Source organism: Physella acuta, unplaced genomic scaffold (genome assembly GCF_028476545.2).
Source record: "Physella acuta isolate Inbredline_101_S28 unplaced genomic scaffold, ASM2847654v3 ptg002389l, whole genome shotgun sequence".
NCBI lineage: Eukaryota > Metazoa > Mollusca > Gastropoda > Physidae > Physella > Physella acuta.
Genome location: NW_026733878.1, coordinates 65 through 17,500, shown reverse-complemented (window position 1 = coordinate 17,500; position 17,436 = coordinate 65). Strand labels below are relative to the sequence as shown.

The window sequence follows — 17,436 nt, the reverse complement described above, 5'->3', positions numbered from 1 at the left end:
GTGGACGGTTGCAGCTTCTCGGCACTCACCCATGCATGCTAGGGGATGCTCACGCCTTGCTGGGCTGTCATACATGTGCTGGGCTGTCGTTGCTGTCCTTGCTTTTAGAAAGTTTTAATTTCTAAATTAATTTCTTTTTGTTTATTTGATTTGTATTTTTGGCCCACCCATCCCGACCCGACTAATCAGTTGTGCCGTGTTATGTTTGCATGATGTGGATACAATCCAGCTACTAATAACAAAGGATAAATATTTTTTCTTTTTCTTCTTCGTTCTCAATTGTAATGTTGGAAGGGATTTCCTCTAATACAATTAAGTATCACACATCAACGTGTTATGCGCCATATAGACCGTAGGCTCCAATTTTATCTTGGTTTTATTTTTGGATTTGCTTCCATAGCTTTTGTCCAACCAAGAACAAACTACAAGGCAGCAGTTGTTGTTGTTTATATTATTATTCTGGAGTTTTCTCTCCTATATGGGCTACTGTCCCCAGAATATCCAGCCTCGTCTGCCCGGAGGTCGAAATCTGGACCTTTCGGTTTAGCAACAATGGGCTTTACCGACCCGACTAGGCCGACCCCCCCCCCCCCCCCACACACACACACATTTTTTCAACAGTCTAACATTCAACCCATACATCACGTAACTGGTCGGAACTAAACCTTTTAGCCAACTGTAAAAACCAATTGTCTTTCAAACAAGTTGGCAGGAAATATTAAATAAAACTTGACGTCATCTTGAGACAAATCAGGCGCTATCATGCAAGTCATACATTCGATACACGGGATGGAGACCTGATCCCCCCCCTACCCCCAAAACACCCCCTACCCCCACATCGGGGCGGAGTGGTCTAGCGGTAGAGAGCTGGATTGCTAACCCGTATGTCTCGAGTTCGAATCCGGGTTTAATTCAGTAGACCGTCCCTGAGTCCACCCAGCTAGGATAGGTACCTAACACACGTTTCCCTGAGTCCACCCAGCTAGGATAGGTACCTAACACACGTTAGGGAAAGTAAAGGCGGCTGGGCATAGTGCTGACCACACTATCTCTTCGTAAGCCGAGGTCACAGAAACAAGTGAACTCTACTTCACTTGCCCCATAGACCGTCAGGTTTGAAAGGGAAACTTTACTTTTACCCCCACCTCTGATTCCGGTGGCGAGATATACAATGGGACTTGCAGATGGAAACAAACTGGTCTAACCTTAATGTCATATTGGTCAAACCTTGAGGCAACATTTGCGTGCCAGAAATCATTAATGCCATATTGGTCAAACCTTGAGGCAACATTTGCGTGCAAGAAATCCTTAATGCCATATTGGTCAAGCCTTGAGGCAACATTTGTGTGCAAGAAATCCTTAATGCCATATTGGTCAAACCTTGAGGCAACATTTGTGTGCAAGAAATCCTTAATGCCATATTGGTCAAGCCTTGAGGCAACATTTGTGTGCAAGAAATCCTTAATGCCATATCCTGATTTATAAAAATTATTGAACACCCCCCCCCTACATTTGTATTTCTATCCTGATATTGACAAAACTTTAACAGCATATGATATAGTAATGCCCAACCATTAAAAAAAGGACTGAATACAATATTTTAAAACAAGTAAAAAACCTCAACATAAAAATGTACTAAACAATGTATGTTTTGCTTTTGATGCTGGTATATTAGCAGCGTTGGTTGTTTATTTGTACTTTGAGCTTAGAGTATAAAAAACATACGTCCGATGGGATAATTGACTAATCTCTTTGGCCACACTTTGTAATCGATCATAGAAGACAAATCGATAGAGGGAAGATGAGGTGTAAATACATTTTTGAATAGAGGAAATTATACACACATTTAGCGCTTAAATTTTTTTTTAAATGGTCCGTAAATTGTTATTTGATTACAATTTGTTTACAGACAAAATCACATACACACGTACATAGACATAAACATATTTTTACAGTCACTCGCACATACACGAACGCACATACAAACACTTCAAAACACACATACTAACAGGCATGTATAGGACAAAAACACGTAAACACGCTTATAAAATCATACACCCATTCATACACACGTCCACACAGCCACAAACATAATCAGACATACATTCTTAAATACACTACGAAACACATACACAATATAATCTTAATATCTTACATCCATGACAAATGTCACTTTGCTGGCAGCCTATGACAAATGTCACTTTGCTGGCATCCAATGAAAAATGTCACTTTGCTGGTATCCAATGACAAATGTCAATGTGCTGGCATCCAATAACAAATGTCAATTTGCTGGCATCCAAAGACAAATGTCACGTTGCTGGCAGCATGTTTGTTCTCCTCTAACAAATGTAAACATCGGTGAAAGTTCTAGAGCTGGGGTTGCAGTTTGTGCTTCTTTGTAGAATTGTGTTGTCCAATCAGCTGATTGGGTCAGGGTACATGTGTCACCATTTGGACCGGTGTGTCACCATTTGGTCTAACCATTTGGACCAGTGTGTCGCCATTTGGCCCAGTGTGTCACCATTTGGTATCACCATTTGGACCAGTGTGTCAGCATTTGGACCAGTGTATCACCATTTTGACCACTGTGTCACCATTTTGACCTGTGTGTCCCCATTTTGACTAGTATGTCACCATTTTGACCAGTGTGTCACCATTTTGCCCAGTGTGTCACCATAGGACCGGTGTCTCACCATTTGGACCAGTGTCTCACCATAGGACCGGTGTCTCACCATTTGGACTAGTGTATCACCATTAGAATCAATGTGTCACCATTAGAACCAACGTGTCACCATTAAAACCAATGTGTCACCATTAGAACACCTTTTGTTTAAAGTCTATCTGTTGTCACTGGGCTATATAAACCAAACACCAGAGTCCCTTATGGGCTGGCATTCATCCAAGGTGTCTCGCCATCCTTACCTCAGCCAGCTCTTATCAAGTGGCTGGTTCTAATCCACGGATCCATATATTGGATAACTTTAATCCAGTGACGGGGTATGATCCCCATAGAACAGCTCTAACTAATCCTGAGATAACACACTTTCTAACCAAGTCTTAATAAACTTAAATCATGTTTTCATTTTTTCTTTCACCGTTTACTAATTTCCCAACAATGTTAACCCATAGCCTTGCCCTTTAATCAAAAACTAACCTAATGCCTAACACCTTGTTAAATGCCTAACACTTTGTAAATCATTACTTACAACCTGACCAACTAAATCATTAACCAGATCCTAACTCTCTAACGACCCCATGTGCCCTAGACACACTAGGGAAAAGATGACGGTGAGCTAATTATCATTCAATCCCTAACCTGTCACCGAATAACACAGTTCAATTTTGATATGCCTAAAACCCTTTTGACGCCCCTTCCATGACTTCCTGTTTCTCACAATGAAATATTACTCACCCAGAAAACACACCAACGCCATATTTTTTTGTTTTCCTGTCCCCAGAAGATGCAGCGAGTCAGAGCGAGGTCAGGCCGGCGGGGGGCAGGAAAGCTCCCCCACCCCTGACGCTCCAGCCCTACTGGGACTCCCCCGAGGAGAGCTCCCCCATCGAGAAATATTCCGAGGCCAGCGTCGGGGACGGGGATGACGAGACCAGCACAAGCGTCACCGAGGAGGGTTTTACGAGGTCCAATATTGCCACGTGAGTTTGTGTGACGTCATGGGGGGATTGGGTAAGGGAGGGTTTCACGAGGTCTAATATTGCCACGTGAGTTTGTCTGACGTCATGGGGGGATTGGGTAAGGGAGGGTTTCACGAGGTCCAATATTGCCACGTGAGTTTGTGTGACCGTCCTGGGTGTGTTTGACGTAATGGGGGTTGGGGGGAGGGTTGGGTAAGGGAGGGTTTCACGAGGTCAAATATTGCCACGTGAGTTTGTCTGACGTCATCGGGGAGGGGGGAAATTGTGTAAGGGAGGGTTTTACGAGGTCAAATATCGTAACGTGAGTTCGTGTGACTTCATGTGTGGGGGAATAATGGAAAGGGGTTCACCAAGTCCAACATAGAAATGTGATATCGTGTGACATCTTGTTTGCAGAGTTTCTGAGTTTCTTCCAGGCATCTCTTCGGGGGGGGGGGGGGGGGGGGGGGGCTCCGTGCCCCTGAAAGGAGTCTACCGTCCCGTCTCCCCCCCCCCCCCCCCCCCCGAAAAAAATGGAATTTATATAGGGAAGATGTACTTTTGACAATGTCCGCCCTCCGGAAATTTTAGTCCCCCCCCCCCCCGAAAATATCAAGTGCACCCCCGGAGAAAAAAGTCTGGAAGAAGCACTGCTTGTTTGGGTTGGGGAGGGGATAAAGGGAAGGGAGTAGGGGAGAGGTTCACCAAGCCAACGAGAGTTACTGTGTCATCTTGTGTGGGTGGGGGTACGTAACCGTGTGGGTCATAGTGTTTGGCTGCATCACGTCCAGGTGTACATTAGTTTTGTGAGGGTTTGATGTGGGGCTATGTGATGTTGAGGCGTATTTGATATACTGTATGGAGACTTTACTGTGTCAAATATAACAATGTTATTATTTTGTGCCATTACTAATACAACGATGACTAATCTCACCTTAGACTTAGGACGTTGACTTGTAGTTTAAAAATTCGACCTTTATTTTGTCTTGTTTGGCGTGGCGATCAACCCAATAAAACAAACTCGAACGTTGGAATTTATGCGAGATCTCGAAAATTAATTGCGAGAATTTATGCGAGATATCGAGAATTAGTTGCGAGGATTTATGCGAGAACTTGAGAATATAGTTTTTTTTTTGTGGGTGTGTTTAGTTGTGCGCATGCGCTGTGAGGCGTTGCGAAAAGGTACTCAGCTAATAAAAGGCTGGAATCGTAAACAAAAGATCGTGTGCTTGTGGAACTACTACACGGGGCTTAAATGTCGGATCGGGGTGGATTTATTGCCCGTGATTCGGTTTAACCGGGCAAGACTATTTTTTTTTAAAGACGGATAACTTCTAGCGCTTGTGGAGTCTAAAAATCTTGGGTTTTCTGAGGGAATTATTTTACTGGAGGACTTAAATGATGTTAAGCACCTTATATGGGGTGGGGGGTGGAGTTCTGTCTATGCCATAGTCACGAGATTTTTACTACACTCTTGCTGAACTATGACGGCTAGGGTTAGGGTTTGAGTCTTGATTAGGACTACTGTTAGGGCTCAGGTTGGTGTTAAGATATTGAAGAAAAGACCAGTGTAGTCTAGAATTTTTTTAAAGAATCACCTGGTTGTTTGAGCTGGACTTTGGTTAGAGCAAGAGTTCTAGGGTTATGATAAGGGCTAGGGTTCTGATCAGCGTTACGTTTATGATTATGGCTAGGGTTCTGATTAGGGCTAAGGTTCTAATAAGGGTTAGGGTTCTGATTAGGGCTAGGGTTCTAACAAGGGCTAGGGTTCTGATAAGGGATGGAGTTCTGATTAGGGTTTGGTTTATGATTAGGGTTAGGGTTCTAAAAAGGGCTAGGGTTTTAATAAGGGCTAGGGTTCTAATAAGGGTTAGGGTTCTAATAAGGGCTAGGGTTCTAATAAGGACTAGGGTTCTAATAAGGGTTAGGGTTCTAATAAGGGCTAGGGTTCTAATAAGGGTTAGGGTTCTAATAAGGGCTAGGGTTCTAATAAGGGTTAGGGTTCTAATAAGGGCTAGGGTTCTAATAAGGGTTAGGGTTCTAATAAGGGTTAGGGTTCTAATAAGGGCTAGGGTTCTAATAAGGGCTAGTGTTCTAATAAGGGCTAGTGTTCTAATAAGGGCTAGGGTACTGATTAGGGCTAGAGTTCTGATTAGGGCCAGGTTTAGAGTAGTAAAATTAGCAAATAAAAAAATTGCTTTAAAATTTCACCAATTATGACGATGTAATACGAGTATAGAAAATTTGAATTCGCGTCGAATGATGTCATTTGAGCCGGTTCCTCTCACAATTATGCAATTATTTGTTTGTGTTTTTATTTTTAATGGTAGAGTATCAAACTATTCAATACATTATATTATAATATTACAATAATTGTATCCAGCCCCATTAATTCTAATTAGGTAATTAAAATAATGAAAGTTTTGAATGCCCTCGATAACGAAACAATTTATTTAAACATTTTTTTAAATATTTTTTTTACCGTGGATATCAATGATAATAAGGCTATTTATTCCCAGAAATAATATCCACCGAATACAATAATTGGCATACAATAATTGGCATTGTAAAAAAATTGGTTAAAAGGTTTTTATTGCGTCTAAACCAAATTGTTAACAAAGCCTCAATTATTTCATTTTGAACGAGAGCAGATTAAATCATTACAGAAATTTGTTACATAATTAGCTGTGTAATAATGCGTATTTTCTATTACTTTTTATTAAGCTTAAACTTCGACCAACTTTCGCCTATTGTTCCATTCCCTTAGTTTAGTGCTAGACCAGGGGTCGGCAACCTGCGGCTCGCGAGCCGCATGCGGCTCTTTTGATATCAAGATGCGGCTCTCCAGCTCCTTGAAAAAATACTAATAATCTTAATTAAAAAATAAAATATTTGAAATAAAAAAAATGTTAGTGGCTCTTTAAAACCAGGGAAATTTTGAAAATTGTAACTTTTGGCTCTTCCGCTTCAAAAGGTTGCCGACCCCTGTGCTAGACCACTTGAATACATGCCCATCAGTCTAGAGTTCGGTCCGGGGTTCGAATCTGTAGGACGTCCCTCCCTCAATTTTTCCTAGTTCTGCAGGGTATTTAAATTACCCATGTTTAATGGGTACCACTGACATTGTGTCCCCATCTTTTATTGGTACCCCTGACATTGTCTACCAATCTTTAATGGGTACCCCTGACATTGTGTCCCCATCTTTTATGGGTACCACTGACATATATACCCATCTTTAATGGGTACCCTGACATTGTGTCCCCATCTTTAATGGGTACCTCTGACATTGTCTACCCAGCTTAACTGGGTACCCCTGACATTTTCTACCCATCTTTAATGGGTACCACTGACACATCTACCCATCTTTAATGGGTACCCCTGACATTTTCTACCCATCTTTAATGGGTACCTCTGATATTATACTGGGTACCTGACTGAGTTGGGGATAGTTGGCGTCTGGGAATAGTGTTGGCCACACAAGTTCTCCAAGCGTCAATGTCAACGACAGAGCCAAACTCTACTTCCTCTGTCCTATGAGCCACCAGATCTGCAGTAGCACCATCCATCGGCTGTGGTGTTTTAAAGCTACTCATATCTTCCCCATAAACACGCCATTGAACTGAAAGTCCAAACAACACGTTTAGCTTGTCTGTTTGTGCCATTTAAAAAAAAAACAGAATTCCAAATGGAAAAAAAATCACAATTTTCTTGGAACCACTTGGGATTCTAAAACACGAGTAAAAAAATACTCTATCCGTGTCCATTTCTTTCCATCCCCCCCCCCCCACCAATACTCTCCAAATTTCTTTCGTACTTATCGATCCATAGATTCAAGTAGGTCAGCCTGCCTCTGGGGGGGAGAAAGGGGAGGGGAAAGTTTTGAGGTGACAGAGATAAGAGAATGGAATGACGTGGACCCAGCGGTCTATGGTGCCAGACGTCCCACCCCTCTCGTCTGCTACCCACCCCTCTAGTCTGCTACCCACCCCACACGTCTGCTACCCACCCCTCTAGTCTGCTACCCACCCCTCTAGTCTGCTACCCACCCCACACGTCTGCTACCCACCCCACACGTCTGCTACCCACCCCACACGTCTGCTACCCACCCCTCTAGTCTGCTACCCACCCCTCTAGTCTGCTACCCACCCCTCTAGTCTGCTACCCACCCCTCTAGTCTGCTACCCACCCCACACGTCTGATACCCACCCCACACGTCTGCTACCCACCCCACACGTCTGCTACCCACCCCTCTAGTCTGCTACCCACCCCACACGTCTGCTACCCACCCCTCTACGTCTTCTACCCACCCCACACGTCTATTACCCACCCCTCACGTCTTCTACCCACCCCACACGTCTGATACCCACCCCACACGTCTGCTACCCACCCCACACGTCTACTACCCACCCCTCTAGTCTGCTACCCACCCCACACGTCTGCTACCCACCCCTCTACGTCTTCTACCCACCCCACACGTCTATTACCCACCCCTCACGTCTTCTACCCACCCCACACGTCTGATACCCACCCCACACGTCTGCTACCCACCCCACACGTCTGCTACCCACCCTTCTACGTCTACTACCCACCCCACACGTCTATGCTACCCACCCCTCTATGCTACCCATCCCTCTTACAGACTCATACTCGCCTTATCAGACAACTACTACCTCCAGGATTGAGCAATCTCCCTACCCACCCCCACCAATTTAACAGCCATCACCCCCACCCCACCCCCACACACACACACACACTGTACTATACATTACCCAACAAGCAAACATTGTATTCAGACAAGAAGCTGGATCACGTGATCTGAGTCGCCCTTTGACCTGACAGTGACGTCACACCGATATGTTGACACGTCTTAGATCAACATCCGAACTGTTTCCGTTTGTTTATTTTTAGAAACAAAATCTTTAGAACAATAAAACGTAAAAGTCATGAAATCACACAAATATAATGATCTTTAGAACAACTAAACGTAAAGTCATGAAATCACACAAATATAATGATCTTTAGAACAACTAAACGTAAAAGTCATGAAATCACACAAACATAATGATCTTTAGAACAATTAAACGTAAAAGTCATGAAATCACACAAACATAATGATCTTTAGAACAAAAGTAAGAAATGTTCTTGAGAACAGAGAACTAAAATGTCAAGGAAACAAGATCGTTAGAACTTTAGAACCAAAAGGTCGCTGAATGGCAGAACCAGCTGGCTTGCAATAAAATCAAATGCAAAAATCAATCATGGGCTCGCGATCATTTGTTCCCGTCATTGATTCCTGAGGTCAGAATTTTTTTTATGTCCGCGCATACAATGTTTGTTTTCAACACGGCAAGGACAATTTTTATTCCAGTCTCCTAACTAGGACAATATTTCTTTCATTCTCCTAGCCAGTACAATATTTCTTCCATTCACCTAGTCATGACAATATTTCTTTCATTCTCCTAGCCAGGACAATATTTCTTCCAGTCTCCTAGCCAGGACAATATTTCTTCCATTCTCCTAGCCAGGACAATATTTCTTCCATTCTCCTAGCTAGGACAATATTTCTTTCATTCTCCTAGCTAGGACAATATTTCTTTCATTCTCCTAGCCAGGACAATATTTCTTCCATTCTCCTAGCCAGGACAATATTTCTTCCATTCTCCTAGCTAGGACAATATTTCTTTCATTCTCCTAGCTAGGACAATATTTCTTTCATTCTCCTAGCTAGGACAATATTTCTTTCATTCTCCTAGCCAGGACAATATTTCTTCCATTCTCCTAGCTAGGACAATATTTCTTCCATTCTCCTAGCCAGGACAATATTTCTTCCATTCTCCTAGCTAAGACAATATTTATTTCATTCTCCTAGCCAGGACAATATTTCTTCCATTCTCCTAGCTAAGACAATATTTCTTTCATTCTCCTAGTCAGGACAATATTTCTTTCATTCTCCTAGTCAGGACAATATTTCTTCCATTCTCCTAGCCAGGACAATATTTCTTCCATTCTCCTAGCCAGGACAATATTTCTTCCATTCTCCTAGCTAAGACAATATTTATTTCATTCTCCTAGCCAGGACAATATTTCTTCTGTTCTCCTAGCTAGGACAATATTTCTTCCATTCTCCTAGCCAGGACAATATTTCTTCCAGTCTCCTAGCCAGGACAATATTTATTTCATTCTCCTAGCCAGGACAATATTTCTTCCATTCTCCTAGCTAAGACAATATTTATTTCATTCTCCTAGCCAGGACAATATTTCTTTCATTCTCCTAGTCAGGACAATATTTCTTCCATTCTCCTAGCCAGGACAATATTTCTTCCGTTCTCCTAGCTAGGACAATATTTCTTCCATTCTCCTAGCCAGGACAATATTTCTTCCGTTCTCCTAGCCAGGACAATATTTCTTCCAGTCTCCTAGCCAGGACAATATTTCTTCCATTCTCCTAGCCAGGACAATATTTCTTCCATTCTCCTAGCTAAGACAATATTTATTTCATTCTCCTAGCCAGGACAATATTTCTTTCATTCTCCTAGTCAGGACAATATTTCTTCCATTCTCCTAGCCAGGACAATATTTCTTCCGTTCTCCTAGCTAGGACAATATTTCTTCCATTCTCCTAGCCAGGACAATATTTCTTTCGTTCTCCTAGTCAGGACAATATTTCTTCCGTTCTCCTAGCTAGGACAATATTTCTTCCATTCTCCTAGCCAGGACAATATTTCTTCCGTTCTCCTAGCCAGGACAATATTTCTTCCATTCTCCTAGCCAGGACAATATTTCTTTCATTCACCTAGCTAGGACAATATTTCTTTCATTCACCTAGCCAGGACAATATTTCTTCCGTTCTCCTAGCCAGGACAATATTTCTTCCATTCTCCTAGTCAGGACAATATTTATTTCATTCTCCTAGTCAGGACAATATTTCTTCCGTTCTCCTAGCTAGGACAATATTTCTTCCATTCTCCTAGCCAGGACAATATTTCTTCCGTTCTCCTAGCCAGGACAATATTTCTTCCATTCTCCTAGCCAGGACAATATTTCTTTCATTCACCTAGCTAGGACAATATTTCTTTCATTCACCTAGCTAGGACAATATTTCTTTCATTCACCTAGCTAGGACAATATTATACCCTCATACAGCAATATAATCACATCATCTGTATCAATTATTGAATTATTGTACATGATAGTAACCACCAATATTAAGTTAAACGATTCATGGACATATTTCACCTACAATCTTCCACATGAAAATCTCTATACAATCTCACCATAATCTTGCCTTTGATCATTTCATCTTTTTATCGTGCCATTAAAAGTTGTCCCCCCGTGATCCTGATTAAAACATCTGTTCCATTGTTTGTACAACCGGACCCCCCCCCCCCCCCTAGGTGTCCTTATCTGACTCCCAACTTGTGGCTGAAGTAACAAAAAAAAGTGTGCCACTGCCTGACCTTATCAGTACCCCAATTTGTATCCTTATCAGACCCCCAAATATGTCCTTAACTGACCCACTTATTGTTATCCTAATCTGACCCACAAAAAATGTCCTTATCAGACCCACTTTTTTATCTGACACCTAATAATTGTCCTTACCTGATCCCCAAACATGTCCTCACCCATCCCGACATGTCTTTACTTTTCCCTTCCCCCAAACCTGACCACCTAACGTCATTACCTGACCCCCCCCCCCCAATACGTCACAGGCTATCCCCCCCCCTCCCCAACATGTCTTTATATAGCTCCCCCTAAACATGCCCTATCTGCCCAACCCCCAACACGTCACAGTCTAACTCCCACCCCTAAACATAACATTACATGACCCCCCCCCTTAAACATGTCTTTACCAAACCCCCACATAGATAAGTATACAAATGTCCCTACCCGACTACCCCAACATGTCTCTACTTTGACCCTCAAACATGTCATTACCTCCTGACACACCCCCCTAACATGTCCCAGACCACCCCACCCCCTTGCCCTTACATGACCCCCACCCCAACACGTCCTTACCCGACCCTGACCCCCCTCCCCTCTGTCCCCAGACTGGAGCGAGCTAATGCCCAGCTGCTGACCCCCCTCCCCCCCCCCACCATCACGTCCTCATCTGACCCTGACCCCCCTTCCCTCTGTCCCCAGACTGGAGCGAGCCAATGCCCAGCTGCTGACCCCCCTCCCCCCCCACCATCACGTCCTCATCTGACCCTGACCCCCCCTTCCCTCTGTCCCCAGACTGGAGCGAGCCAATGCCCAGCTGCTGACCCCCCCTCCCCCCCCCCCCCCACCATCACGTCCTCATCTGACCCTGACCCCCCCTTCCCTCTGTCCCCAGACTGGAGCGAGCCAATGCCCAGCTGCTGAACCCCCCTCCCCCCCCCCCCCCCACCATCACGTCCTCATCTGACCCTGACCCCCCCTTCCCTCTGTCCCCAGACTGGAGCGAGCCAATGCCCAGCTGCTGACCCCCCCTCCCCCCCCCCCACCATCACGTCCTCATCTGACCCTGACCCCCCTACCCTCTGTCCCCAGACTGGAGCGAGCCAATGCCCAGCTGCTGACCCCCCCCCCCCCCCCCCACCATCACGTCCTCATCTGACCCTGACCCCCCTTCCCTCTGTCCCCAGACTGGAGCGAGCCAATGCCCAGCTGCTGACCCCCCTCCCCCCCCCCCACCATCACGTCCTCATCTGACTCTGACCCCCCTACCCTCTGTCCCCAGACTGGAGCGAGCCAATGCCCAGCTGCTGACCCCCCCCCCCGACCATCACGTCCTCATCTGACCCTGACCCCCCTACCCTCTGTCCCCAGACTGGAGCGAGCCAATGCCCAGCTGCTGACCCCCCTCCCCCCCCCCCCCACCATCACGTCCTCATCTGACCCTGACCCCCCTACCCTCTGTCCCCAGACTGGAGCGAGCCAATGCCCAGCTGCTGACCCCCCTCCCCCCCCCCCCCCACCATCACGTCCTCATCTGACCCTGACCCCACTACCCTCTGTCCCCAGACTGGAGCGAGCCAATGCCCAGCTGCTGACCCCCCCCCCCCCCCACCATCACGTCCTCATCTGACCCTGACCCCCCTTCCCTCTGTCCCCAGACTGGAGCGAGCCAATGCCCAGCTGCTGACCCCCCTCCCCCCCCCACCATCACGTCCTCATCTGACCCTGACCCCCCTTCCCTCTGTCCCCAGACTGGAGCGAGCCAATGCCCAGCTGCTGACCCCCCCCCCGACCATCACGTCCTCATCTGACCCTGACCCCCCTACCCTCTGTCCCCAGACTGGAGCGAGCCAATGCCCAGCTGCTGACCCCCCTCCCCCCCCCCACCATCACGTCCTCATCTGACCCTGACCCCCCCTACCCTCTGTCCCCAGACTGGAGCGAGCCAATGCCCAGCTGCTGACCCCCCCTCCCCCCCCCCCACCATCACGTCCTCATCTGACCCTGACCCCACTACCCTCTGTCCCCAGACTGGAGCGAGCCAATGCCCAGCTGCTGACCCCCCTCCCCCCCCCCCCCCCCCACCATCACGTCCTCATCTGACCCTGACCCCCCTTCCCTCTGTCCCCAGACTGGAGCGAGCCAATGCCCAGCTGCTGACCCCCCTCCCCCCCCCCCCCCACCATCACGTCCTCATCTGACCCTGACCCCCCTACCCTCTGTCCCCAGACTGGAGCGAGCCAATGCCCAGCTGCTGACCCCCTCCCCCCCCCCACCATCACGTCCTCATCTGACCCTGACCCCCCTTCCCTCTGTCCCCAGACTGGAGCGAGCCAATGCCCAGCTGCTGACCCCCCCTCCCCCCCACCATCACGTCCTCATCTGACCCTGACCCCCCTACCCTCTGTCCCCAGACTGGAGCGAGCCAATGCCCAGCTGCTGACCCCCCCCCCACCATCACGTCCTCATCTGACCCTGACCCCCCTACCCTCTGTCCCCAGACTGGAGCGAGCCAATGCCCAGCTGCTGACCCCCCTCCCCCCCCCCCCCACCATCACGTCCTCATCTGACCCTGACCCCCCTACCCTCTGTCCCCAGACTGGAGCGAGCCAATGCCCAGCTGCTGACCCCCCCCCCCACCATCACGTCCTCATCTGACCCTGACCCCCCTACCCTCTGTCCCCAGACTGGAGCGAGCCAATGCCCAGCTGCTGACCCCCCTCCCCCCCCCCCCACCATCACGTCCTCATCTGACCCTGACCCCCCTACCCTCTGTCCCCAGACTGGAGCGAGCCAATGCCCAGCTGCTGACCCCCCCCCTCCCCCCCCCCCCCACCATCACGTACTCATCTGAACCTGACCCCCCTCCCCCCCCCCCACCATCACGTCCTCATCTGACCCTGACCCCCCTACCCTCTGTCCCCAGACTGGAGCGAGCCAATGCCCAGCTGCTGACCCCCCTCCCCCCCCCCCCCCCACCATCACGTCCCTCATCTGACCCTGACCCCCCCTACCCTCTGTCCCCAGACTGGAGCGAGCCAATGCCCAGCTGCTGACCCCCTCCCCCCCCCCACCATCACGTCCTCATCTGACCCTGACCCCCCCTTCCCTCTGTCCCCAGACTGGAGCGAGCCAATGTCCAGCTGCTGACCCCCCTCCCCCCCACCATCACGTCCTCATCTGACCCTGACCCCCCTACCCTCTGTCCCCAGACTGGAGCGAGCCAATGCCCAGCTGCTGACCCCCCCCCCCACCATCACGTCCTCATCTGACCCTGACCCCCCTCCCCCCCCCCCACCATCACGTCCTCATCTGACCCTGACCCCCCCTTCCCTCTGTCCCCAGACTGGAGCGAGCCAATGCCCAGCTGCTGACCCCCCCTCCCCCCCCCCCCCCCACCATCACGTCCTCATCTGACCCTGACCCCCCTTCCCTCTGTCCCCAGACTGGAGCGAGCCAATGCCCAGCTGCTGACCCCCCCCCCACCATCACGTCCTCATCTGACCCTGACCCCCCTTCCCTCTGTCCCCAGACTGGAGCGAGCCAATGCCCAGCTGCTGACCCCCCCCCCCCCACCATCACGTCCTCATCTGACCCTGACCCCCCTCCCCCCCCCCACCATCACGTCCTCATCTGACCCTGACCCCCCCTTCCCTCTGTCCCCAGACTGGAGCGAGCCAATGCCCAGCTGCTGACCCCCCTCCCCCCCCCCCCACCATCACGTCCTCATCTGACCCTGACCCCCCTTCCCTCTGTCCCCAGACTGGAGCGAGCCAATGCCCAGCTGCTGACCCCCCCCCCCCCACCATCACGTCCTCATCTGACCCTGACCCCCCTTCCCTCTGTCCCCAGACTGGAGCGAGCCAATGCCCAGCTGCTGACCCCCCTCCCCCCCCCCCCACCATCACGTCCTCATCTGACCCTGACCCCCCTTCCCTCTGTCCCCAGACTGGAGCGAGCCAATGCCCAGCTGCTGACCACCCTCCCCCCCCCCACCATCACGTCCTCATCTGACCCTGACCCCCCTTCCCTCTGTCCCCAGACTGGAGCGAGCCAATGCCCAGCTGCTGACCCCCCTCCCCCCCCCCACCATCACGTCCTCATCTGACCCTGACCCCCCTACCCTCTGTCCCCAGACTGGAGCGAGCCAATGCCCAGCTGCTGACCCCCCTCCCCCCCCCCCCCCCCCACCATCACGTCCTCATCTGACCCTGACCCCCCTTCCCTCTGTCCCCAGACTGGAGCGAGCCAATGCCCAGCTGCTGACCCCCCTCCCCCCCACCATCACGTCCTCATCTGACCCTGACCCCCCTACCCTCTGTCCCCAGACTGGAGCGAGCCAATGCCCAGCTGCTGACCCCCCCCCCACCATCACGTCCTCATCTGACCCTGACCCCCCTACCCTCTGTCCCCAGACTGGAGCGAGCCAATGCCCAGCTGCTGACCCCCCTCCCCTCCCCACCATCACGTCCTCATCTGACCCTGACCCCCCTTCCCTCTGTCCCCAGACTGGAGCGAGCCAACGCCCAGCTGCTGACCCCCCTCCCCCCCCCCACCATCACGTCCTCATCTGACCCTGACCCCCCTTCCCTCTGTCCCCAGACTGGAGCGAGCCAATGCCCAGCTGCTGACCCCCCTCCCCCCCCCCCCACCATCACGTCCTCATCTGACCCTGACCCCCCTTCCCTCTGTCCCCAGACTGGAGCGAGCCAATGCCCAGCTGCTGACCCCCCTCCCCCCCCCCCCCACCATCACGTCCTCATCTGACCCTGACCCCCCTTCCCTCTGTCCCCAGACTGGAGCGAGCCAATGCCCAGCTGCTGACCCCCCTCCCCCCCCCCCACCATCACGTCCTCATCTGACCCTGACCCCCCTTCCCTCTGTCCCCAGACTGGAGCGAGCCAATGCCCAGCTGCTGACCCCCCCCCCCCCCCACCATCACGTCCTCATCTGACCCTGACCCCCCTACCCTCTGTCCCCAGACTGGAGCGAGCCAATGCCCAGCTGCTGACCCCCCTCCCCCCCCCCACCATCACGTCCTCATCTGACCCTGACCCCCCTTCCCTCTGTCCCCAGACTGGAGCGAGCCAATGCCCAGCTGCTGACCCCCCTCCCCCCCCCACCATCACGTCCTCATCTGACCCTGACCCCCCTACCCTCTGTCCCCAGACTGGAGCGAGCCAACGCCCAGCTGCTGACCCCCCTCCCCCCCCCCCACCATCACGTCCTCATCTGACCCTGACCCCCCTACCCTCTGTCCCCAGACTGGAGCGAGCCAATGCCCAGCTGCTGACCCCCCCCCCCCCCCACCATCACGTCCTCATCTGACCCTGACCCCCCTTCCCTCTGTCCCCAGACTGGAGCGAGCCAATGCCCAGCTGCTGACCCCCCTCCCCCCCCCACCATCACGTCCTCATCTGACCCTGACCCCCCTTCCCTCTGTCCCCAGACTGGAGCGAGCCAATGCCCAGCTGCTGACCCCCCCCCCCCACCATCACGTCCTCATCTGACCCTGACCCCCCTCCCCCCCCCCCCCCCCCACCATCACGTCCTCATCTGACCCTGACCCCCCTTCCCTCTGTCCCCAGACTGGAGCGAGCCAATGCCCAGCTGCTGACCCCCCTCCCCCCCCCACCATCACGTCCTCATCTGACCCTGACACCCCTCCCCTCTGTCCCCAGACTGGAGCGAGCCAATGCCCAGCTGCTGACCCCCCTCCCCCCCCCCCACCATCACGTCCTCATCTGACCCTGACACCCCTTCCCTCTGTCCCCAGACTGGAGCGAGCCAATGCCCAGCTGCTCACCCCCCTCCCCCCCCCCCACCATCACGTCCTCATCTGACCCTGACCCCCCTTCCCTCTGTCCCCAGACTGGAGCGAGCCAATGCCCAGCTGCTGGAGACCCTACACAGGAAAGAACTCGAGTACGCCTCGGTGCAGGAGGAGGTGCAGAAGGTCAACGAGAAGCTGGCCAAAGCCAAGGAGGAGCACGCGGCCGAGATGGGTGAGGCTATTTTTAGATCAGTCTTTTATGGACGAGTCTGGAGGGGGGGTGAGCAAGTGGTGACGTCATGTTGTAATTAACTCATTTGTTAGTTGGTCTCTGTGTTTGAACCTGCAATCTAACTTCTACTCGACTGGAAACATGGTAACAGCCCAATTCGGATGTTGCGTGCTCTAATCCACATTTAGCACGTGATATTTGAACGAAGTTTATTTCCTTGTTAACAGCTGCAATAGTTTGTCAATGGAAGTCCCATAATTGTACTGAAGTTTTTTTTTTTTTTTTTAATTTCAATTATTTAACCTAAATTGTTATTACGCACGTGAAAAAAGGAAACTTGTTCTTTTGTCAATGA

At 50.5% G+C, this 17,436-nt stretch overlaps 1 protein-coding gene across 1 annotated transcript in view; it reads left to right on the top strand.

Annotated features, from left to right (window-relative positions):
• Positions 1-17,081, top strand: part of LOC131933181 (uncharacterized) — a gene marked incomplete at its 3' end in the record, with an annotated part of 65,017 nt that extends 47,936 nt beyond the window's left edge. Inside the window, exons 12-13 of the mRNA XM_059289970.1 lie at positions 3,459-3,657; positions 16,948-17,081. Of these exons, the coding sequence (XP_059145953.1) occupies positions 3,459-3,657; positions 16,948-17,081 (333 nt within the window). The remainder of the gene's footprint in view (positions 1-3,458; positions 3,658-16,947) is intronic.
• Positions 17,082-17,436: the final 355 nt, after the last annotated feature.